The sequence below is a fragment of the Dermochelys coriacea genome, chromosome 11 (assembly GCF_009764565.3).
Source record: "Dermochelys coriacea isolate rDerCor1 chromosome 11, rDerCor1.pri.v4, whole genome shotgun sequence".
NCBI classification, from domain to species: Eukaryota; Metazoa; Chordata; order Testudines; family Dermochelyidae; genus Dermochelys; species Dermochelys coriacea.
In genome coordinates this window covers 5,790,457-5,810,540 of record NC_050078.2, presented here as the reverse complement: position 1 = coordinate 5,810,540, position 20,084 = coordinate 5,790,457, and the positions used below count along the sequence as shown (strand labels likewise).

The 20,084-nt window shown below is 43.3% G+C and overlaps 1 protein-coding gene across 2 annotated transcripts in view; it reads left to right on the top strand.

Moving 5' to 3' along the window:
- Nucleotides 1-19,338, top strand: part of GYPC (glycophorin C (Gerbich blood group)) — a 47,200-nt gene extending 27,862 nt beyond the window's left edge. For both annotated transcript variants that reach the window (XM_038422771.2, XM_038422770.2), the window contains 2 exons: nucleotides 9,442-9,492; nucleotides 14,832-19,338. In XM_038422771.2, the coding sequence (XP_038278699.1) occupies nucleotides 9,442-9,492; nucleotides 14,832-15,028 (248 nt within the window). In that variant the 3' untranslated portion in view covers nucleotides 15,029-19,338. The remainder of the gene's footprint in view (nucleotides 1-9,441; nucleotides 9,493-14,831) is intronic.
- Nucleotides 19,339-20,084: the final 746 nt, after the last annotated feature.

The following is a 20,084-nucleotide window of genomic DNA, read 5'->3' as shown; positions in this document are numbered from 1 at the left end:
TGACTTCTGGGTACTCTTCTGCCTCTGTCAATCTGTTTCTTCACTTCAGCAGGTGGGTATTGTAGTTGTAGGAACGCATGATAGAGATCTTGTAGGTGTTTGTCTCTGTCTGAGGGGTTGGAGCAAATGCGGTTATATCGTAGCGCTTGGCTGTAGACAATAGATCGAGTGGTATGATCTGGATGAAAGCTAGAGGCATGTAGGTAGGAATAGCGGTCAGTAGGTTTCCGATATAGGGTGGTGTTTATGTGACCATCGCTTATTAGCACCGTAGTGTCCAGGAAGTGGATCTCTTGTGTGGACTGGTCCAGGCTGAGGTTGATGGTGGGATGGAAATTGTTGAAATCATGGTGGAATTCCTCAAGAGCTTCTTTTCCATGGGTCCAGATGATGAAGATGTCATCAATGTAGCGCAAGTAGAGTAGGGGCATTAGGGAACGAGAGCTGAGGAAGCGTTGTTCTAAGTCAGCCATAAAATGTTGGCATACTGTGGGGCCATGCGGGTACCCATCGCAGTGCCACTGATTGGAAGGTATACATTGTCACCAAATGTGAAATAGTTATGGGTCAGGACAAAGTCACAAAGTTCAGCCACCAGGTTAGCCGTGACAGTATCGGGGATACTGTTCCTGACGGCTTGTAGTCCATCTTTGTGTGGAATGTTGGTGTAGAGGCTTCTACATCCATAGTGACCAGGATGGTGTTTTTAGGAAGATCACCAATGGACTGTAGTTTCCTCAGGAAATCGGTGGTGTCTCGAAGATAGCTGGGAGTGAAATCCGCACAGACACACCCCTGGAGCCCCGACCTGGGGTATTCTATCTGCTACCCAAGATCCATAAACCTGGAAATCCTGGACGCCCCATCATCTCAGGCATTGGCACCCTGACAGCAGGATTGTCTGGCTATGTAGACTCCCTCCTCAGGCCCTTCGTTACCAGCACTCCCAGCTATCTTCGAGACACCACCGATTTCCTGAGGAAACTACAGTCCATTGGTGATCTTCCTAAAAACACCATCCTAGCCACTATGGCTGTAGAAGCCTCTACACCAACATTCCACACAAAGATGGACTACAAGCCGTCAGGAACAGTATCCCCGATACTGTCACGGCTAACCTGGTGGCTGAACTTTGTGACTTTGTCCTGACCATAACTATTTCACATTTGGGGACAATGTATACCTTCCAATCAGTGGCACTGCGATGGGTACCCGCATGGCCCCACAGTATGCCAACATTTTTATGGCTGACTTAGAACAACGCTTCCTCAGCTCTCGTCCCCTAATGCCCCTACTCTACTTGCGCTACATTGATGACATCTTCATCATCTGGACCCATGGAAAAGAAGCTCTTGAGGAATTCCACCATGATTTCAACAATTTCCATCCCACCATCAACATCAACCTCAGCCTGGACCAGTCCACACAAGAGATCCACTTCCTGGACACTACGGTGCTAATAAGCGATGGTCACATAAACACCACCCTGTATCGGAAACCTACTGACCGCTATTCCTACCTACATGCCTCTAGCTTTCATCCAGATCATACCACTCGATCTATTGTCTACAGCCAAGCGCTACGATATAACCGCATTTGCTCCAACCCCTCAGACAGAGACAAACACCTACAAGATCTCTATCATGCGTTCCTACAACTACAATACCCACCTGCTGAAGTGAAGAAACAGATTGACAGAGGCAGAAGAGTACCCAGAAGTCACCTACTACAGGACAGGCCCAACAAAGAAAACAACAGAACGCCACTAGCCATCACCTTCAGCCCCCAACTAAAACCTCTCCAACGCATCATCAAGGACCTACAACCTATCCTGAAGGACGAGCCATCACTCTCACAGATCTTAGGAGACAGACCAGTCCTTGCTTACAGACAGCCCCCCAATCTGAAGCAAATACTCACCAGCAACCACACACCACACAACAGAACCACTAACCCAGGAACCTATCCTTGCAACAAAGCCCGTTGCCAACTCTGTCCACATATCTATTCAGGGGATACCATTATAGGGCCTAATCACATCAGCCACACTATCAGAGGCTCGTTCACCTGCGCATCTACCAATGTGATATATGCCATCATGTGCCAGCAATGCCCCTCTGCCATGTACATTGGCCAAACTGGACAGTCTCTACGTAAAAGAATGAATGGACACAAATCAGACGTCAAGAATTATAACATTCAAAAACCAGTTGGAGAACACTTCAATCTCTCTGGTCACTCGATCACAGACCTAAGAGTGGCTATACTTCAACAAAAAAGCTTCAAAAACAGACTCCAACGAGAGACTGCTGAATTGGAATTAATTTGCAAACTGGATACAATTAACTTAGGCTTGAATAGAGACTGGGAATGGATGAGTCATTACACAAAGTAAAACTATTTCCCCATGGTATTTCTCCCTCCCACCCCACCCCCCACTGTTCCTCTGATATTCTTGTTAACTGCTGGAATTAGCCTACCTTGCTTGTCACCATGAAAGGTTTTCCTCCTTTCCCCCACCCTGCTGCTGGTGATGGCTTATCTTAAGTGATCACTCTCCTTACAGTGTGTATGATAAACCCATTGTTTCATGTTCTCTGTGTGTGTGTGTATATATAAATCTCTCCTCTGTTTTTTCCACCAAATGCATCCGATGAAGTGAGCTGTAGCTCACGAAAGCTTATGCTCTAATAAATTTGTTAGTCTCTAAGGTGCCACAAGTACTCCTTTTCTTTTTGCGAATACAGACTAACACGGCTGCTACTCTGAAACCTGGAAGGATGTGGTAAGCACACTGCAAATATCAGGCAATGCGGAGAGACAAAGCTTCCAGTTTTATGTACAAGCAGCCTCTTTTCCTAATGTTATTGTTTCTGACATTCAGATGACGAAGATAACTCTGCAGTTTCTTTATAACTGAAGCAGGAGGGCAACTGGAGTTGGTTCTAGCAGAAATTCTACAGTGACACAGCTAGACACAATGGCTTTAGGGATAGGACTACTTGTCTTATTCTAATCAAGTTCCTAGTAACATGGTAGGGGACATTGGCTCTTTGTGTGTTTATTTTCACCAATGTCCTAAGACAATGGTCAGGAATGTCCCCTGAGTACAGGTACCTAATGAGTAGAATGGGTTGATAAATGGGAAAAAATGTTGTGAACAATTTATCCCCTTTCTTCATTAAAAAATGTCAAAATTGTCACCCAGCTGTACTAACAACATTTATGGAGCCTAAATTCTCAGTGTTACCAATTTTCTTCCTGATTCTTTTCCACTGACTTCAACAGGTGCCGGTGATGCCCTTAGGTCTCAAATAATCAAATACCCAGACATGTGCTTCACTTGAAAAACATTGGTTGCCCCACTGAGGTCAATGGAGATATTCACATGCTTTGAGTTATGACCATGCTTAAGGATCATGCTGAATCTGGCCTTCATACTGTTCCTTTCCATAAAGTTATTAAGGAAATGGTATTATTTTGCTGTTCTCAATGGCTGCTCTTTTCTTCACTGTGACCAGAATTAGTACTCTTGGTGTCTAGCCAGCCTCCACTAAATATCACAAGTACTTAAAAATGACTCTCCACATTTACATTTAGGGGACAAAGAACCAAGTTTGCCTCACCTTCACAATCAATAGATGATCCCAGATGGATAATGACTTTTTTGACACCTGGACAGTCTTGGCTGCCTTTAATTGTTGCAAGCTCTCTTTTAATCTATACAATTTGAGGATATTTTGTCTAAAAGACCTTGTTTTGTGGGGTAGGAAATAAATTCAGACATTTCCACTGCAATTCAGATTCAAAAGGTGAACTGCTGAGATTGTATGGACTCAATTAACATAATTATACTAATTCTGCAAACACCCCGTTGCTTCATTGTACTATGTTAACTGAGAAAACATCCTCACATAGCCAGCTCTTTCCTGTTTCATTTTGGTATTGTTCCGATTAAGCATTTACATCCCCAAACATTTTAAAAGGTCTGATCCTGTTCCCTTCAAAGTCAATGACAAAACACCCACTGAGTAGGCAGGGAACAAGATTGGGCTTTACATGTTTTATTTTTAGAACAAATCACATGCTTATCTACATTTGTATCGTGAATTCTTAATGCAACCCATTTCGCCACCTAAACGATCATGCAGTTTTTGGGGTTTTTTCCCACCCCGCTATTATCTTTGTAATAATTTAGCATATAAATGGAAGCCAAATTATTCTGTCTCCTGTCCAGATTGACAGATGAGAAACTGTTCCTTAATTTTCAAAGAGCAGCACTGATGAGTTTCACTATCTAATGGGAGATGGTGATGGGTTTTTCAACGAAGAGTGTCAGATTGATGAGTTTAGACTGATGACCCTTCATGAAAGGAGATGCCAGCTCCAGTGGGGCAGCACATGCTTAGTAGAAAGTATTTAAACACATGATGGATAAAGATTTTTAACTCTAGAAAGTCATGTATCTAATGTAACAGATATTTCACAAAACAAGTCCAGAGACTGTTTGGAGAAAATTTTTAAAGGAAGTTTGAAAAAGTTTGCTCTGTTCATGCTTACACATAAAACCTCAGTAAACCAGATTTAACTGTAACTTGCAAATTATATCAGTAAACTTAAGTTGATAGATTAATGATTTTCTTATGAATGTGATGTATTGGCAAGACACACACATGAAGGGCAAGAAGAGTGCACAGTAATTGCATAAAAAACGGGTTGTTGTATATGTTAAGACTATGTTACTTCTCGGGTCTTAAATAACTGATAGGATGGATTTTGCATTGGTGATGATAGAGACCTGCTAACTCAGAGACTTACTTTTGGAGCTCAAGCGATTGTTGAATGCAAGAAAGTACGCAAGAGAAGAAGAGTTCACGGGAGAGGAAAGATTATAATAACCAAAAGTCATTACCCATTGGACCACGGATAGATTTTTCCTCACTTGATGGAGGAATTTTCTACGGCACTCAATGTTGGCCTCACTAACATGTTCTCATTGAAGCCAATGAGGGTTTTTACCATTGACTTCTCTGGTCGCAAAGTTAGGCGAATATTGAGCACTTTTGAAAATCCAGCCAAAGTCTTTAGAACAAGATGGGAGGTCATATTAAAAAGATATAGTCTTTTAAGTTATTGGGCTTGAGGCAGATATTAGGAGGTTCCATCTGATGTCTTGTATTATGCTGGAGATCAGATTAAATGCTCTGGCCTTCCAATCTATGAATCTATAAAAGGCTTAAATGGGAGACAGGGATCCATGTATTAAGAATGGGGAAAATCCTGCTTTCATTTACATTCAGAGCTGGTTGAATTATTCACTTCAAGCCACTAATCCATTGAGTTTGGCCCTCTCTCTTCTCCACCTAAACAGATCACAATATCTATGAATCAATCCCATTTGTTTGATGCTTTGTGCCGACATGTTTCAGCCTATGAATTCCTTGAATGCTTTTTGCCACAATCATTTATTTGATATTTGGAATTTGCTCTGTGAGCTGTGTGATTGTCACAAGTCACATGGGTTTGTTTCTATTTCCTTATTGGAAGAGCAAACTTTGATATATTAGAAAGTATTCAGCAATTTGACACTGCTAACAAAAGATCCAATTGCAATATCTAGCCGTCAGGGGCATTATGTGGACTTGCAACATTCCCTGTAGATTTTTGGGGCCCCAATCAATGCATGGATTAAAATATAATCACTGAATTGTATTTATGGACTGGTATAATCTTGCTCCATGTACAATAGCTGGGATCCATCTCCCACTATCTTACTCCAGATATTTCAAAAGGTCACTCCTTTCCCCTAAGTTCCATCAGGATATTTGAGGTCTGCTGGGACAAAGTCTCTGTCTATCTCTGGGACATGGCTTGATGAGATTGGCAGCAAAGCATTATCTGTTGCAAACCCCTGCTTCTGGAACTTGATCCCTCAGAGCTGGAATTTGATGAGTTTCATATCATGCAACAAAGATACTGGCTTTTGGCTGAACATTTAGTTTGGCTGTTTGGTTTGTTTAGTGTTGTCTTGATTTGTTTAATACACTAGGGTGAGTAGGAAATTTTATGAACAGGAACTTTTCCAGCTCTCTTCATTTCTGTATGTTTTAATAACCAGTGCTGCCGTACAGTGCCTAGATGCAGCATTTGAGTTCCAGTGCTATATAACACATAACGGGCCAGATTGTGCCTAACAGACACTCAAGCCAGCGCAACGGTGGGAGGTATTTTTGCAGGGGCAATTTAATAGGCAATACCTGAAAATTTGTCCCCTGTGAAACACAGGAAAATAACCAAATGGACACAACAGCAAGACTCAGGAAACACAGGCATTTGAGTCCTCTGCACTTGCAGCTGAATGGAATAAAGAATTCATAGAGTGTCACACTTTGCAGTCCTTACCCAGGCAAAAACTCCTGGAAGAGCATGGGAGTCTTTGCCACTGTAGGGAATTCAGCCCAAAAATAACAGATTATACTTCTTGTGCATAGCCGAGGAGGTTTAGAGTTCTACATCTGCTCCAGATGATGGCAGTCACCTCTCTTTCAGACTCAGAGGAGGTCATCTCATTTCATGAGTGCAAACCCACTGTGCTCATCAGCCTCTTACATGGCCAACACTTCGACCAGTAATGGTAGCTTTGTATAATGCCCTATTAATATAGCAGGTCTGGTAGTTCCCTCACATGCTCGTTTGCTGAGTTGTCAGCTGAGATCCTCAAGTGAGGAAGTGGCCTATTTATGACAATGAAGTTACTTGTGATTTATATCAGTGAAAGTGAGGAGGGAAGTGGGCCAAATTTCTGATCCAAATTCTCTACTGCTGTATAAATTGGAGCAACTCCAGTTTACCCAATGAAAGGATAACAACCCCATCTCACTGTGGGAGGAGGACACGTTAACGCAAAAGTGGAGACTCTCCTATTGGCAATCACTGAGAGCTGTGGCAGTTATGGACACATAACCATGTTCACTGGTGTAGTTCCACTGACTTCAGCAGAGCAACGCTGATTTCCACCAGTGGAGGATCTGGCTCACATTCATCCAAAAGCTTAAAAGTCCAGTGTCAAAATTAAATCTTAAAGCAGAGATACAATAATACCTTATAAAAAAGCATTTCTATGTCAAGGGCTGGAAATAGGGCATCTACTTGTTATCTGAATCAGAAGGGCCCTTGGGAATGCCAGGAATGATGGAGAGTTACTCATATACCTTTATAATTAAAGCGAGGAGGATTTGATCTGGAATTAATATTTGGAAGCATCCCTTTGTAGCTTGATATTGCAGTAACTGAGGGAAACGTTTCAGGATTCACACGTTTAGGCACCTGCTATATAATGGAAGACTGTTCTTTGTCGGTGTGCATCTGGCATAAAGAAAGGCATTACAATTTGAGCTTGGGGGGAATGTAGTGAGGCGGTGTGGCCTCCCACAGATGCAGAGGGAGAGGAACCCCTCACTGAGCCCTGGTGGGTGGAGCCAGGTCATGCTTACCCCTCCCACCGGAAGTCAAGGGAGTATTAAAGGCAGGTCTGGGAGCACAGTTGGGCTGCAGCCGCTAGAGGAGTCAGATGCCTCTTGCTTACTCCTGAGCTGGGAGACTGCCACAGGCCCCATGGAACCGAGGACCGGCCAGAGCCCCCTACTGACCCGACCATGGAGGAATGGCCAGGACTACCGCAGGCCTTCTATCCAGATGATCTGGAGGACCCTCTACCCATCCAGATACACCCTGAGGGGGAGTTAGGAAGTGGCCCAGGGTCAGCCGACCCAAGTCTGGCTGCAGCACTGCCGGAGAGTAGGCCAGCGTATTGTGGTCAGGATCTCCACTGACCCAGTGGCAGATCGCTGCGCCACTGGTAGGGCCCTGGGCCGGGACGCAGTAACGTGGGTGGACCTGCATCCCCCCTGCCACTCCAACCCTGGGGTGCCAGTCTCCCCCTTTCCAGGCCATGAAGACAGTGTTTGTCGGCCATCCGCAGGAGATAGGATGCCCAAACCCCTTGCTGCTCAGCCCTGACTACAGTCCCGAGCTGTTGACTCTTATTGCCCCGCCCTGACTAAGGGTCCAGGCTCCCTGACTGGGTTTGCGGCTCAGCCCTGACCCTAGGCCCAAGACATAGACTCCTTTCACCCACCCTGACTCAGGACCTGGGCCATCTAACAGTGTTTTCTGCTCGGCCCTAATCATAGGCTCGCCCATAGACTCCTATTGCCCCACCCTGATTGAGGGCCCAGGCTATCTAACGGTGTTTGTTGCTCACCCACTGAAACAGGAATGAGCTAGAGACATTTGTCACCCCGCTAATTCCCCATGGTGGGCAACGGACTGGTGTGTAGTGAGGTGGTGTGGCCTGCCACAAACCCAGATGGAGAGGAACCCCACAGCTAGGCCACTACTAGGAATTAATCTGTTGTGAGCCGTGAGGATTTGGAGTGGACCTGGTTCTAAGAAAAGTGTGCAGATTGCATGGAATGGGGTAAACCCTTCATCAGTGCACAGCTTGAATGGGATCGGATAACGGTGTGTTCAGAATCCTAATTCCTAGACCTTCCTGCAGATACTTTAGAGACCGCCCCCCCTACGCCCCCAGGTGCAACTCCATGGGAGGGGAGGATCTGAGGCTGTGTGGGTATGTGCCTCCAATGAGGTTACTGTGCTCTGATATAGAGGGGACAGGTGCAGGCTACAGATAGGGGCTGGAAGCAGTCGGCCTGCCAATGTGTTACCATTGCCTTTCAGAGGTCGGGGATGTTCTGGGAAATATCACAGTCTTGGTGCTTCTGTAAAAGGACATGGTCAGCTTCTTCTTACGATTTTAAATTGCAAGATTATCTGCTTAGAAGTTATAATCTATAATTTGGCTTCGAAGGGCCACATTCAGATGTGGTGCAAGCAAGTGCTATTCCACTGAAGTTATACCATACTCATACCAGATCTGGCTTTCATCCAAATATACATTTTAAAAATAATAAACATGATGATGATGCAGAGATATAACGGTAATTAAAGTCAATGGAACTAAACTGATTTATACCAAATGAGAATTCTGTCCAAAATAGGCACCACTTTTTTGTCCCCCATACTGATTTTCCAAGAATAATCACACTGCCCAGATACTCTTAATTTCATCATTAATTGAAAGATGTTACAGGTAAGTGATCATAATAAACAGTAGGTGTGTTTCCCTGATGACCAAGAGAATTTGCACTATGTGCTGGCTATTTCTTTCCCAAGCATTATATTGATACAAAATCACTACCAAGCACCCAGTTCTAATTAGATATTTTATGAATGCTAAATCAGAGATCACATTGAAGTTCTACATTTCATGTTACAGAGGTTAAAATACTATTGCTCCCTTCAATAGGAGAGCTATAATCACACATCATCCAAGCTGTTTCATCTAATTAACTTTTCTATATTCTACTCTATTTGTAGCTGGAGATCTCGGGGGTTCTTCAGCTCCAGTAGATGTGGCAGTCATTGGAGGTAAGTATTGAACTGTATTTGAGGGTACTCCAGGGGGTCCACTGGCCCCACTTGATCAACTCCCCTCTCCCTCCCTCAACTCGTCCCCCTCTCTCCGTGTGCCTCCTGCATGCCAAGGAATAGCTTTTCAGCAGCATGCAGGAGACACTGGGAGGGGAGGGTGAGCAGCAGGCATGAGGCGCACTCAGGGAAGGGGGCAGAGAGGCAGGGAAGAGGAGGCGCAGGGGTACAACGGAGGCAGGAAGAGGTGGGGCAGAGGTGGGGCTTTGGGGGAAGGGGTGGAGTGGAGGTGGAACCTGGGGGTCTGTGAAAATTTTTTAATCAAAATGGGGGTTCTCGGGTTGCTAAAGTTTGAGAACCTCTGCATTAGAAGAAAAGAAAACAGGGCTCTTGTCGTCATCTTATAAAATCCCATGCTTGGTCAGCTTTTTTATAGACAATACTGTGCAGATACTATGCAGTATTCAAAAATGAAATCAGAAACGTCACCAATCCAGCAAAACACTTAAGCACAGATTAATTTGGATGCTTACTGCTGAATTTTAAATTTTCTGTAGTATTCACCTGCGTATAAACTTAAGCATGTGCTTAAATCACATTGCTGAATTAGCACCCCCAAGTGCACACTCTCTCTCTCGCTCTCTCTCAGGAGACAGGGTGTACTATGTTCTATAGAGTCATGGACTAGTAAGGGTTTAAATCTTCCAGGAAGCTTCAACCCAGCCCTCTAATTTTTTACCTGTGGCCAACCTGAGGAGAAAGTGATAGAATTTAGACATCTAACAGCCGAGGCCCTGATTCTGATCTCATTTATGCCTGGGGAAGCAGGAGTGACTGGAAGACGTGAATGGAGTTACACTGTGTGTGAGACTGGCATGAGAAAGAATCAGGACACTTAAATCCAACCTTTGCACTTGCAATTACTTCACCTGGCATGCCCTGTGCATATTTATTACAGAGATCACTTTTCAGGTGCAGAATTAGGGGGGAATTTTAAATATATGGCCATGCTTTCCCGGAGGAATAAATACTTCCAAGATCTGCCTGGCTGTTAGGGTGTCGATGCACAGGGCCTGGACCAGATGTTACTGGTAATGATAGCACCTCGCTCTTCTATAGCTAGATAAAGTCAGACTGGCAATAAATGTCTATTTTTTACAGGTAATTAAGGTGAAGGTAATTAACCATTGGAACCATTTACCAAGGGTCATGGTGGATTCTCCATCACTGACACTTTTTAAATCAAGATGAGATTTTTTTTCTAAAGATTGCTCTAGGAATCATTTTGGGGCAGTTCTCTGGCCTGTGTTAAGGAGGTCAGACTAGATACTCACAACGGGTCCCTTCTCGCTTTGTATTCGCGTCGGCACAATATGTCTGCAGAAGTTTCCACAGTCTTGGAGCGGGATGATGCCACACTGAGCTGGTAATTCACTGCATTGTGCTCCAGCACAACTCATCTGTACTCCAAAATCTATCCTGGGAAGCAGAGGAGGTAAAAATGGTGATGTTTAGCCTTCCTCTGACTGGTATCCGTCTTTCAGATACCTCTCTGTGCATCTGGAAGGGATATGTATGGCCACTAGGAACCATTTCCCTCTCATCTCTGAAAAGAACTACTATTACCTTCAAAAAGAAAAGGAGACTCACAAATTTATTTGAGCATAAGCTTTCATGAGCTACAGCTCACTTCATCGGATATTCAGGGTGACTCCAGTCAGTGACTGGGGATCTCAATCCTTATGGCTTAAGGTTTCCCCCTTTTGAAACCCAAAGCAGATCTGGCTTCGTAGGGAGCAGTTCCAGAGCATTGTCCGGGGACTCTGTGACAACTGGTGGTAGCCGTGGATGTACTGCACCCTCGGATGGCTCTTCCTGCAGTAAGTGACTGGGGAGCAGTAAAACGAAGGAGGCCTAACGAGGACCAGGCGTTCTGAAGGCTCAGAGAGGAGCGGTTTCGGGGGGTGGAGGAGCTGCTTTGGATTTCAAGAGGGGGAAACCTTAAGCCATAAGGATTGAGATCCCCGGTCACTGACTGGAGTCACCCTGAATATCCAATGAAGTGAGCTGTAGCTCACGAAAGCTTAGCTCAAATAAATTTGTTAGTCTCTAAGGTGCCACAAGTACTCATGTTTTTTGTGGATACAGACTAACATGGCTGCTACTCTGAAATCTATTACCTTCCACATCCATCTGTGTCTAGATTCCAGATCATGGCAGAACCTCAGTAATTGACTCTTTGTTGAGTTACAGACCTTAGTGCCCCACAAATGATGACACTTGCCCCACAGCTCAACAAAGAACGAATAGTCAGGCATGCTAATGAACTCTTACCTCATTGAGCCAGCTCATCGCTGGGTGTAATCAGGGTAGCTTCACTGATTAGTGCTCTGCCAATTTATAGCAGCTGCTGATGTGGCCCGTTATTTTACGAACATACGGCAACACATCCTCGAGTTCTATTCACGCCTCATACATTAAACTAACTACTGTTGTCGGATTAAATGAGCAAACATTTACAGGAGAAATGCATTATCGCGGGTCTTTTGATTTTCATTGTGTTTGTTCACCTCCCTACTAACTCGCTCATTTCAGTAATGCACCAGGAGTATCCCAATCATTAGTGCAAATTAGTGAGGTGCTGATGTATTTCCCTCAGGTTCTAGCTCCTGTAACTTTAATTTCAGCTTCCTGTGAACCAGTGGAAGGGAAATTGAATTGTGCTTCGTTTTAGGCTTAATACTGTGCCATATCTAAAGCCTATTAAAGCTCATTGTATCAAGGGATACCAATGTCCTAAAAAAAATTGATAAAGCCTCTGGTGGAATCACATTATTATTGTAGCCTCTACTTCTTTACATGAGCAGTAACTTCAGTCACCATAAAAGCTGGAGGAACTAGTTAACATAATTAGGTACAAATAAAATAGTCTCCTGCCTTAATCCTGGAAGAGTTGCCAAAATTCTCCCCTCACCATTGTTTTCATGCCAATTTTCTCGTATTACTCACCCCCATTCTCATGTCCCTACAAGTGAGCTCAGGCTCACTCTGCAATGAAGAGATACCCTTGTAAAGTCCATCCACCCTTTTGCTATTTTGGTATTATGCACTATATGTATCTTATGTCTTTTAAAACAAACTTTGTATTTGTGGATAATCTAAGCACTATACTCAGATGTACAGACACTCTTTTCTCAACCTATGTATTATAAAATATTTTAACATTAGCTTAAATAAAATTTGTAAGTAGGACCAGGTTTTTTCCCCCCTCTGAGTTAAGATAATCAATGCTGCTCATATCCTTATTTAAGGGCTACTTGGAGATTCAGTGTGTGGCAAATCAGGGTATAAATCTACAGCAGATTCACTTGCCGTGTACTAAGTGGCCGTGTGGACCCAGCTACCACACACTAAAAGTCCCCTAGTGCGCTTTGACATATTGCTGTTTGACATACTGCTGCAGTACATCAAAGAGCACTATGAATCTTTTACTCCATGGTAGCAGGACCAAGACAGGCACTTAGCGAGTGGCAGATTTCCTCCCTGGCTTGTCACATATTAAGTCTCTGTGTAGACATGACCTGATTGCTTGTCTAGTGGAACAGGCTTTTCTCGAGTGTGTTGTTACAGATTTCATACAGCTCATACATTGTATACACAGTCTAAATATGGTTAAAAATGGGCTTTGCACAGGGTGATGAGCACAGGAGTCAGGAGAGGCCAATTCCTGCCCCTTGCCTTGGACCCAGAACGTGGGACAGACCTGGAGTCACGTTGGCATCATCCTCTGTGGTTGGGATTTGCCCAGTGGGTCTGCATTATTCATAGACCCACTAAGCATGCTTATGCCTTAGTACTGCCAACTCTCATGGTTTTGTTCTGACTTTTGTAATATTTAGCATATTCCTTAAAGCCCCAGCCCCTGAAGTCATGTGAACACAGGATAATCTTGGCCATAATTTATAGAACAAAATAAGTTTCTAGCCATCCTGGTTGCAGGAAAAAAGTTTAATCTGTGACCTGAGTGCAGACCAAAGGCTCAAAACCCAAAAGGCAAATAAAAATCCCAAATATATTGTGTTAAAAAAAACACATGACTTTTAAGCCAGTCTCATTATTTCAGGGGCTGGGGGGAGGAGCTGACTTATGAATGCTTGGGGTTGGCAGTACTGCTTAGAATCATAGAATATCAGGGTTAGAAGGGACCTCAGGAGGTCATCTAGTCCAACCCCCTGCTCAAAGCAGGACCAATTCCCAATTTTTGCACCAGATCCCTAAATGGCCCCTTCAAGGATTGAACTCACAACCCTGGGTTTAAGCAGGCCAATGCTCAAACCACTGAGCTATCCCTCCCTCCAGTACAGGGAAGAGCTCTGAAGCGCCAAGGCATGCAGAGTTCCCCATGGCTTGGCTTCATACTCCTGCAGCAGGAACTGCAATGGTACAGGTTCTGTGCAGGGCTTTTTTACATGCACGATCAGGGTGCCTTTAGTAAGCAGAGTTTCTGGTCTGATAGAGGCATTGCAAGCTATTAGCTAGTCCTGGGGGAGCAAGCATCTACACAGGATTCCTCATCTCCGGTATCGCTTCACCAGTCACTAGAAACTGTGTTTGTTTAATTAGAGCACAGGGATGTGGAAGCTGGTAAATACAGAACAGTGCAAGGACATCAAGGGGTCTGTTCCTACCCCGTGCTGGGTGCCACCTTAGAAACATTTGCAAAAAGAAAAGGAGTACTTGTGGCACTTTAGAGACTAACAAATTTATTTGAGCATAAGCTTTTGTGAGCTACAGCTCACTTCATCGGATGCTGTAGCTCACGAAAGCTCATGCTCAAAGAAATTTGTTAGTCTCTAAGGTGCCACAAGTACTCCTTTTCTTTTTGCGAATACAGACTAACACGGCTGCTACTCTGAAACCTTAGAAACATTCAGTGCCTTCAATTCCTCCTGAAGTCACAGGGAGTTGAGAGCATTCAGCATGGTACATGATCAGAATCACCTGGAAGTAAGTTGAATTAGCACCAGGGTGCTAACCAGCTCACACATTTTTTCCCTTTAGATTGTCTTGTTTCTTCTCAATTTGGGACAAATTTGTTTCTAAGTCTGAATTTTTGCATGGATTTCTGCAATACCCTTACTCAGGCCTGGATTCCTGAAATTCTGTTTATCAAGATATTTATATAGACCCCCCCATCCCTGCTGTGTCTGAGTGTATTATGATGTATTATCCATATACTTCCCCCCTACTGAATACCCCAGGTTACATTATGTCCCAGTGTAAAATGTAGGCTGTATATTATTGCTCACTAAACAATTCAAATGGTTCTTCCCTTCTAGGTGTCATTGCAGCAGTGGCTATTGTCCTAATTTGCCTGTTGATCGTGATGCTCCGATACATGTACAGGCACAAGGGCACCTACCACACGAATGAAGCAAAGGGAACTGAATTTGCCGAAAGCGCAGACACTGCTCTGAAAAATGACCCGGCTCTCCAGGAGGCTGTGGATGAGAGCAAAAAGGAATATTTCATCTGAGAGCAAAGGGAATCCACACTGAGACTGTCTGAGTGCTTCTTTCCCCAAGGGAATCAGTCAGAACACTACATCAATGAAAGCACTAAGATATGGATATTGCTAGGATAGAGGCAAGCATCCTAATTGAAATGCTACTTCCCCCCGCTTCCCATGAAGAACAGAACACCAGATACCTGGCTGTTGATTTTATTAGCCACACACCTGGTCACAATTGAATTCAATATCAGATCAGAAGAAACAAAATCTCAGTCTGAACGATAAACCATACCACATAATGAAATCAAATGTCAAACGTTGACATTTGGTCAAAATAGCAGATGCCAATGGAAGACATCCTCTTAGCGTTAATGATGCCTCCTACATTGATATTATACAGGACTACCTGAAAATGCATTTTCAATGGTATAGAACAAGTGTTAAACCAGATAAAAGCTGGGGTTAGTGGAACAAAAATTGGTCTGTAGTCCAGGATTCCCCCCCCCCTTAAATGTGCACTTTGCCAAGTGTGATTTTTTCCTCTCTGGCCCTCTTCCTTCCCCACCACCCCCCACTTTGTTTTAAGTCAAGGACATGACACACACAAAACCCTATAGGAAAAATATGGAACACTTAAGAGTAAAGGATTTTTATTTTTAGCTAGCTCTGCATGGTGACTTGAGGATTGCAAAGTGTTAGAATTTACAGTATATAGTAGGTAATTACCACTAGACTTAAGAAAATGTTCCCAAATAGCTATTAGGCTCCTTTCCTGCATACATAAGTAGGTCAATAGTTATTGGCTAGTGCAGGCCTTCTGAAACAAATGCTCTCCGCTAGATTTGGAATGAGAACTTTGGCCCTGGTGTTTATTTATTTATTTCACATTGGAGAATTCTTTCAAAAACCTGCTGACATTTGGGGGAATGGAGTCAGAATGCAGACATAAATAACAGTTAGAAATGTACCTGTAATGCTACCCTGGAGCAGTTTGTCCATTTGAATCCCATTCTGTTGTATTGATCTTTCTCTCTCTTGTGCCCCTCCCATCTTTTAAATATATCTTGGTTTTCAGGCAGCCTCGGATACAAAAAATTCCATTGAGCATTGGCTCTTTAAAAAAATAAAATGGACGTGATCTGTAAAATGAAAGCTCCTGTTCATCACATAAGAATTCACTGTGATGAGTTTCTTCACTCCAGCAAGCTCTGTGTCTCACAGAAGCCAACAGGTAGTCCTGGAAATAGGATTAATTGTCCTCTGCACCTGTTTATCACCAGCTAGGTTTATGCCCTTAACTATCCAAAATGAGGGGGTGAGGAATAATAAATAATAAATGTGCCTTCGATCAACTATCCTGTTTTAAATCAATAGTTTTCTATGTTTTCGTGTTTAAAAAAGATTATAGAGAGAGACGTCTACAATTGTGCTTTCACAACTTGGTGGCTTCATCTTCTCCAGAGATCTTAATTTTATGACACTGGGTGCCAGACTGGCTCCTAGAACTCAGCTTAATTCACCAGCATTGGCCATACAACCACTAGAGGGAGACCAGATCTCCAGGAGAAAATACTTGAGGAATCAAGTAGATTTGGTGAAGGAAGGGGACAGTTTTGTATCTTTAATTATGTCCTCAAGGTCACTCAGTACCTACAGGAGCAGGACTTTGCAGTAGGAGAGTCCTAAAGATTGAATGTTGAATCTTTGCTGTATGCTTTTAACCAAAGAAAATCAAAACCATGCCAACTTACTAAAAGCTTGGGACCAAATTCCACAGACCATTGTACATACATCAGCCCACACGATGTGAAAATCCAATAATCCAGCACTTACACAATTCAAATGTTATGGTGTCATGTACTTGATTTTTGTATTCGCTTTACCATTTTAATCCTTTCACGACCACTTTTGAAATAGGAATAAATTTGTATGATTGTTTTGGGCGAAGGAAACTGATTAAGCAGCAGGTGTACACTTCTGTACTTGGATTGCCAGAAAAGGAACGGGGTGGGGAGGAAAGGGGCATCCTCTTCTTGAATGTGCAGAATTCATGTATCTACTCTGAAGTTAAATTCTTCATAGACCTAAAAAAATACATAAGTTTATGCCCTGGATAGGCCCAGGAACCCAGTCTGGAAACAATGTAGATATTCCCTATGGATGTGAGGTGAGTGGAACAACTTGAACTACATCCCATGTCATACATGAGACCAGGGAACCCTGCCCCCCAAAAAACCTTCCAGGAGGCCTAGTGGGCCAGGCCCTATTAAGCCTTTTCCTTAAAGCAAATTTCCTGAGTCAACCGTATATCCCCTTATTTCTACCTCGCATCAGTCCAGTCCCACATCAGCCACTAGCTGTGGCTGATAAGAAAAACTTACTCAATAAAGGTTTGTTTGAAGCCTTTCTAGTGACTGACTGGAACCGTAGTAAATTCTCATCTGAGCAGCCATCTTCTGGATGGACGCACAGCAGAAATGAAGTGGTGGTGGGAGGTCCATTGAGTTTGCAAGGAACAAATAGTTTTTCAAGGCTTGGGATTGTTACTAAGCTACTAAGGAACCATGGGATACCTGAACAGCTGCACAAGGTACACAAGGTTGCGTTTTTATTTGTTATGGGGGTGGATGGACCAAGCCAAAGAAGCCTGAGAGTCATCTCCAGTTGTGGGGCTGATGGTCATCAGGTAGCTGTTAGTCATAAAGGGGTGGTGTAAATTGGCTTCAATGGAGTAATGCTGATTTACATCAATTGAGAATCTGGCCCAGTATGTGACTATTTAGGCCCTCAAATCTGAAATGACTGCAACTATTGCCTTTGGCTATGGCCCTCCTTAGTAGGTTACTTCATTTCTGTATGCCATTTTCCGCATATTCATGTAGTCAGCTGAACAATCCAAGTATACAATAACTACATCGTCTACCCACCACCAATGAGCCTTTTAGAATATTTTAGAAAAGTAACTTTGGTGCTAGTTATGTTTTCAGTTGTTGTTTTTTCAGTGTTTTTTCAAGTTCAGAGGCTTTGACTCGCGCACCCAGAACAGAGAGCAGAGCAGGGATCTGAAGGGTTTTTGTGTTTGACTTTCTAGGAATCAAAGGTTGCTTTGTAAAGAAAGAGCAACATTTAACAGTATCATGAGACTGGCAGAACTCTAAAGGCCCAATCGCTCATCCTCTACCCACACAATAGTCTCACTGTCTTCAATCAGTTTGGCCTTAAATCAGTGCATTACAAAATTATCATAACTTTTTGGGCTAATTTACAAAACTTCCCTCTCTGTAAGCCACATGCTGTGCTAAACAGAACACAGTTTGCAATACAGAGGTGCCTTGGCGGGTGGCTGTAACTTTGGATCAAAAAGAGCTGATAGATTTTTTAAAACAGCACGAAAAGTTTTCAGTTAGTTACTCACTCCCATTACTCTGTAGCCACCAACTCAGGAAATAGGACACATTTTGTATGAGCGAATGCCAAGTATACATTTGGTACAGAGCTGGGTGGGAATTTTTTGACAAAACTGTTTTCTGTCATAAAATGCCACTTTGTCAAAACTGAAACTTTTTGTGAGAAAGGGTTGATTTTGACAAAAAACTTTTGTTAGGAAGTTTTCGCGGGTCCAGGATAGAGTTTCTGGTCCAAAACCAGAGACACACTGGTACATTCTGCTGCTTGAATTCACCTGGGTCCAAGTCCTTACTCCAAATCAATCAGAGCACAGTTCTGAACCTGAGTCTCACACACCTGAGCTGAGTGACTAAGCCACTAGGCTATTCTGCGGCAGGGTAATCTAGTGCTCTTTTTTCTGGGTTCCACCTCCCACCCAAAAATAAATAAATAAAAAAATCAAAAAAATCAAAATAAAAAAAAAGTGTCTTGGTTTCATCCCAGTGCAGAATGGGAAATTTTTAGAAATCTCCAAAATTTCCACAGGATAGGAAAGCCATTTCATGCCCAGCTCTAGTTTGGCACAGATGCTCCTGGTGTAGTGCTCTGTATTAACCGACAGCCATTGGTCCAGCAGGGACCACTTTGTACATAATGCCTCTGTTCCGAAGCACCAGTTGGATTTTCAGTGCCTTTGAAACTTTGTATCGAATCCTCAACTATTCACTATTTTTCAAACTGATGCTGTTGTGGACGCATTAAGGCTTTTTAAAAATAAGATAATTGCTAGTGTTAAGAAATGAGGCTGATAACTTAATTAGAAAAACTTGTCTGGAAAGATTCCTGTTGTTGTCAGTGGGCTTTAGATTGGGCCCTGGAGATTTAAACATGTCTCATTGAAACACTGTGTTGTTTGTGAAGAAAAATAAAGCTATTTTCAAAAGCCATCCTCAAGTCTAGATTAAAATGAGTTACATGGACATCTGTTGCTCTACTGGATTTACATGGCACCAACACCTGAGCTTATACTAGTGTTTACTCTAGGGCTGTGCAAACATTATAAGTGCTTAGCTATAATGGTGTAACCCCATTACCAGCAGTAGTTACAGGTGCTACTGAGAACAGAATTTGGCCCATAAGCATTCAGTCCCAGTAGCGGCCCTGCTTCCCCTGTTTATGGGAATGATTACCTAAGCATTCCCAGATGCCAACCACTATTGATGCCAATGTGGGACAATCTGCCAGCATTTTGACACTGAAGCTGTGCCCTACCCTTTCATTACATAGTTAATGTTCCCAGCACCTTGGCCCACTTTCATCAGTGAGCGTGAGGGAGTAACAACCGAGATGAATGCATCCCATTCTCTTTCTAGGCAGTTGGTCAATTTCTGCCAGATCTCCTGCCCCAGGCAATTCTATTGACTTCAGGGACAGTATTGTCAATCTGCCCAAATAGACACGCAAGCCCACAGATGCCTTCTGAGGCAAAATCATTAGGAGGAGAATGCAAAGCAAACGGTCTCCAACCAGAGACAATGCTTGTGATGCTTTTCTGTCCAGTACCTGGGAGCTGGAAGACTCACAAAAGGTTCCAGAATCCAGATCTTAATAGCTGCCGTACTAAAAGACAGCAGAGCTGCCTCAGGACAGACAAAGGAAGAGCTTCATCTCTAACCTGTTTTGACTCATAAAA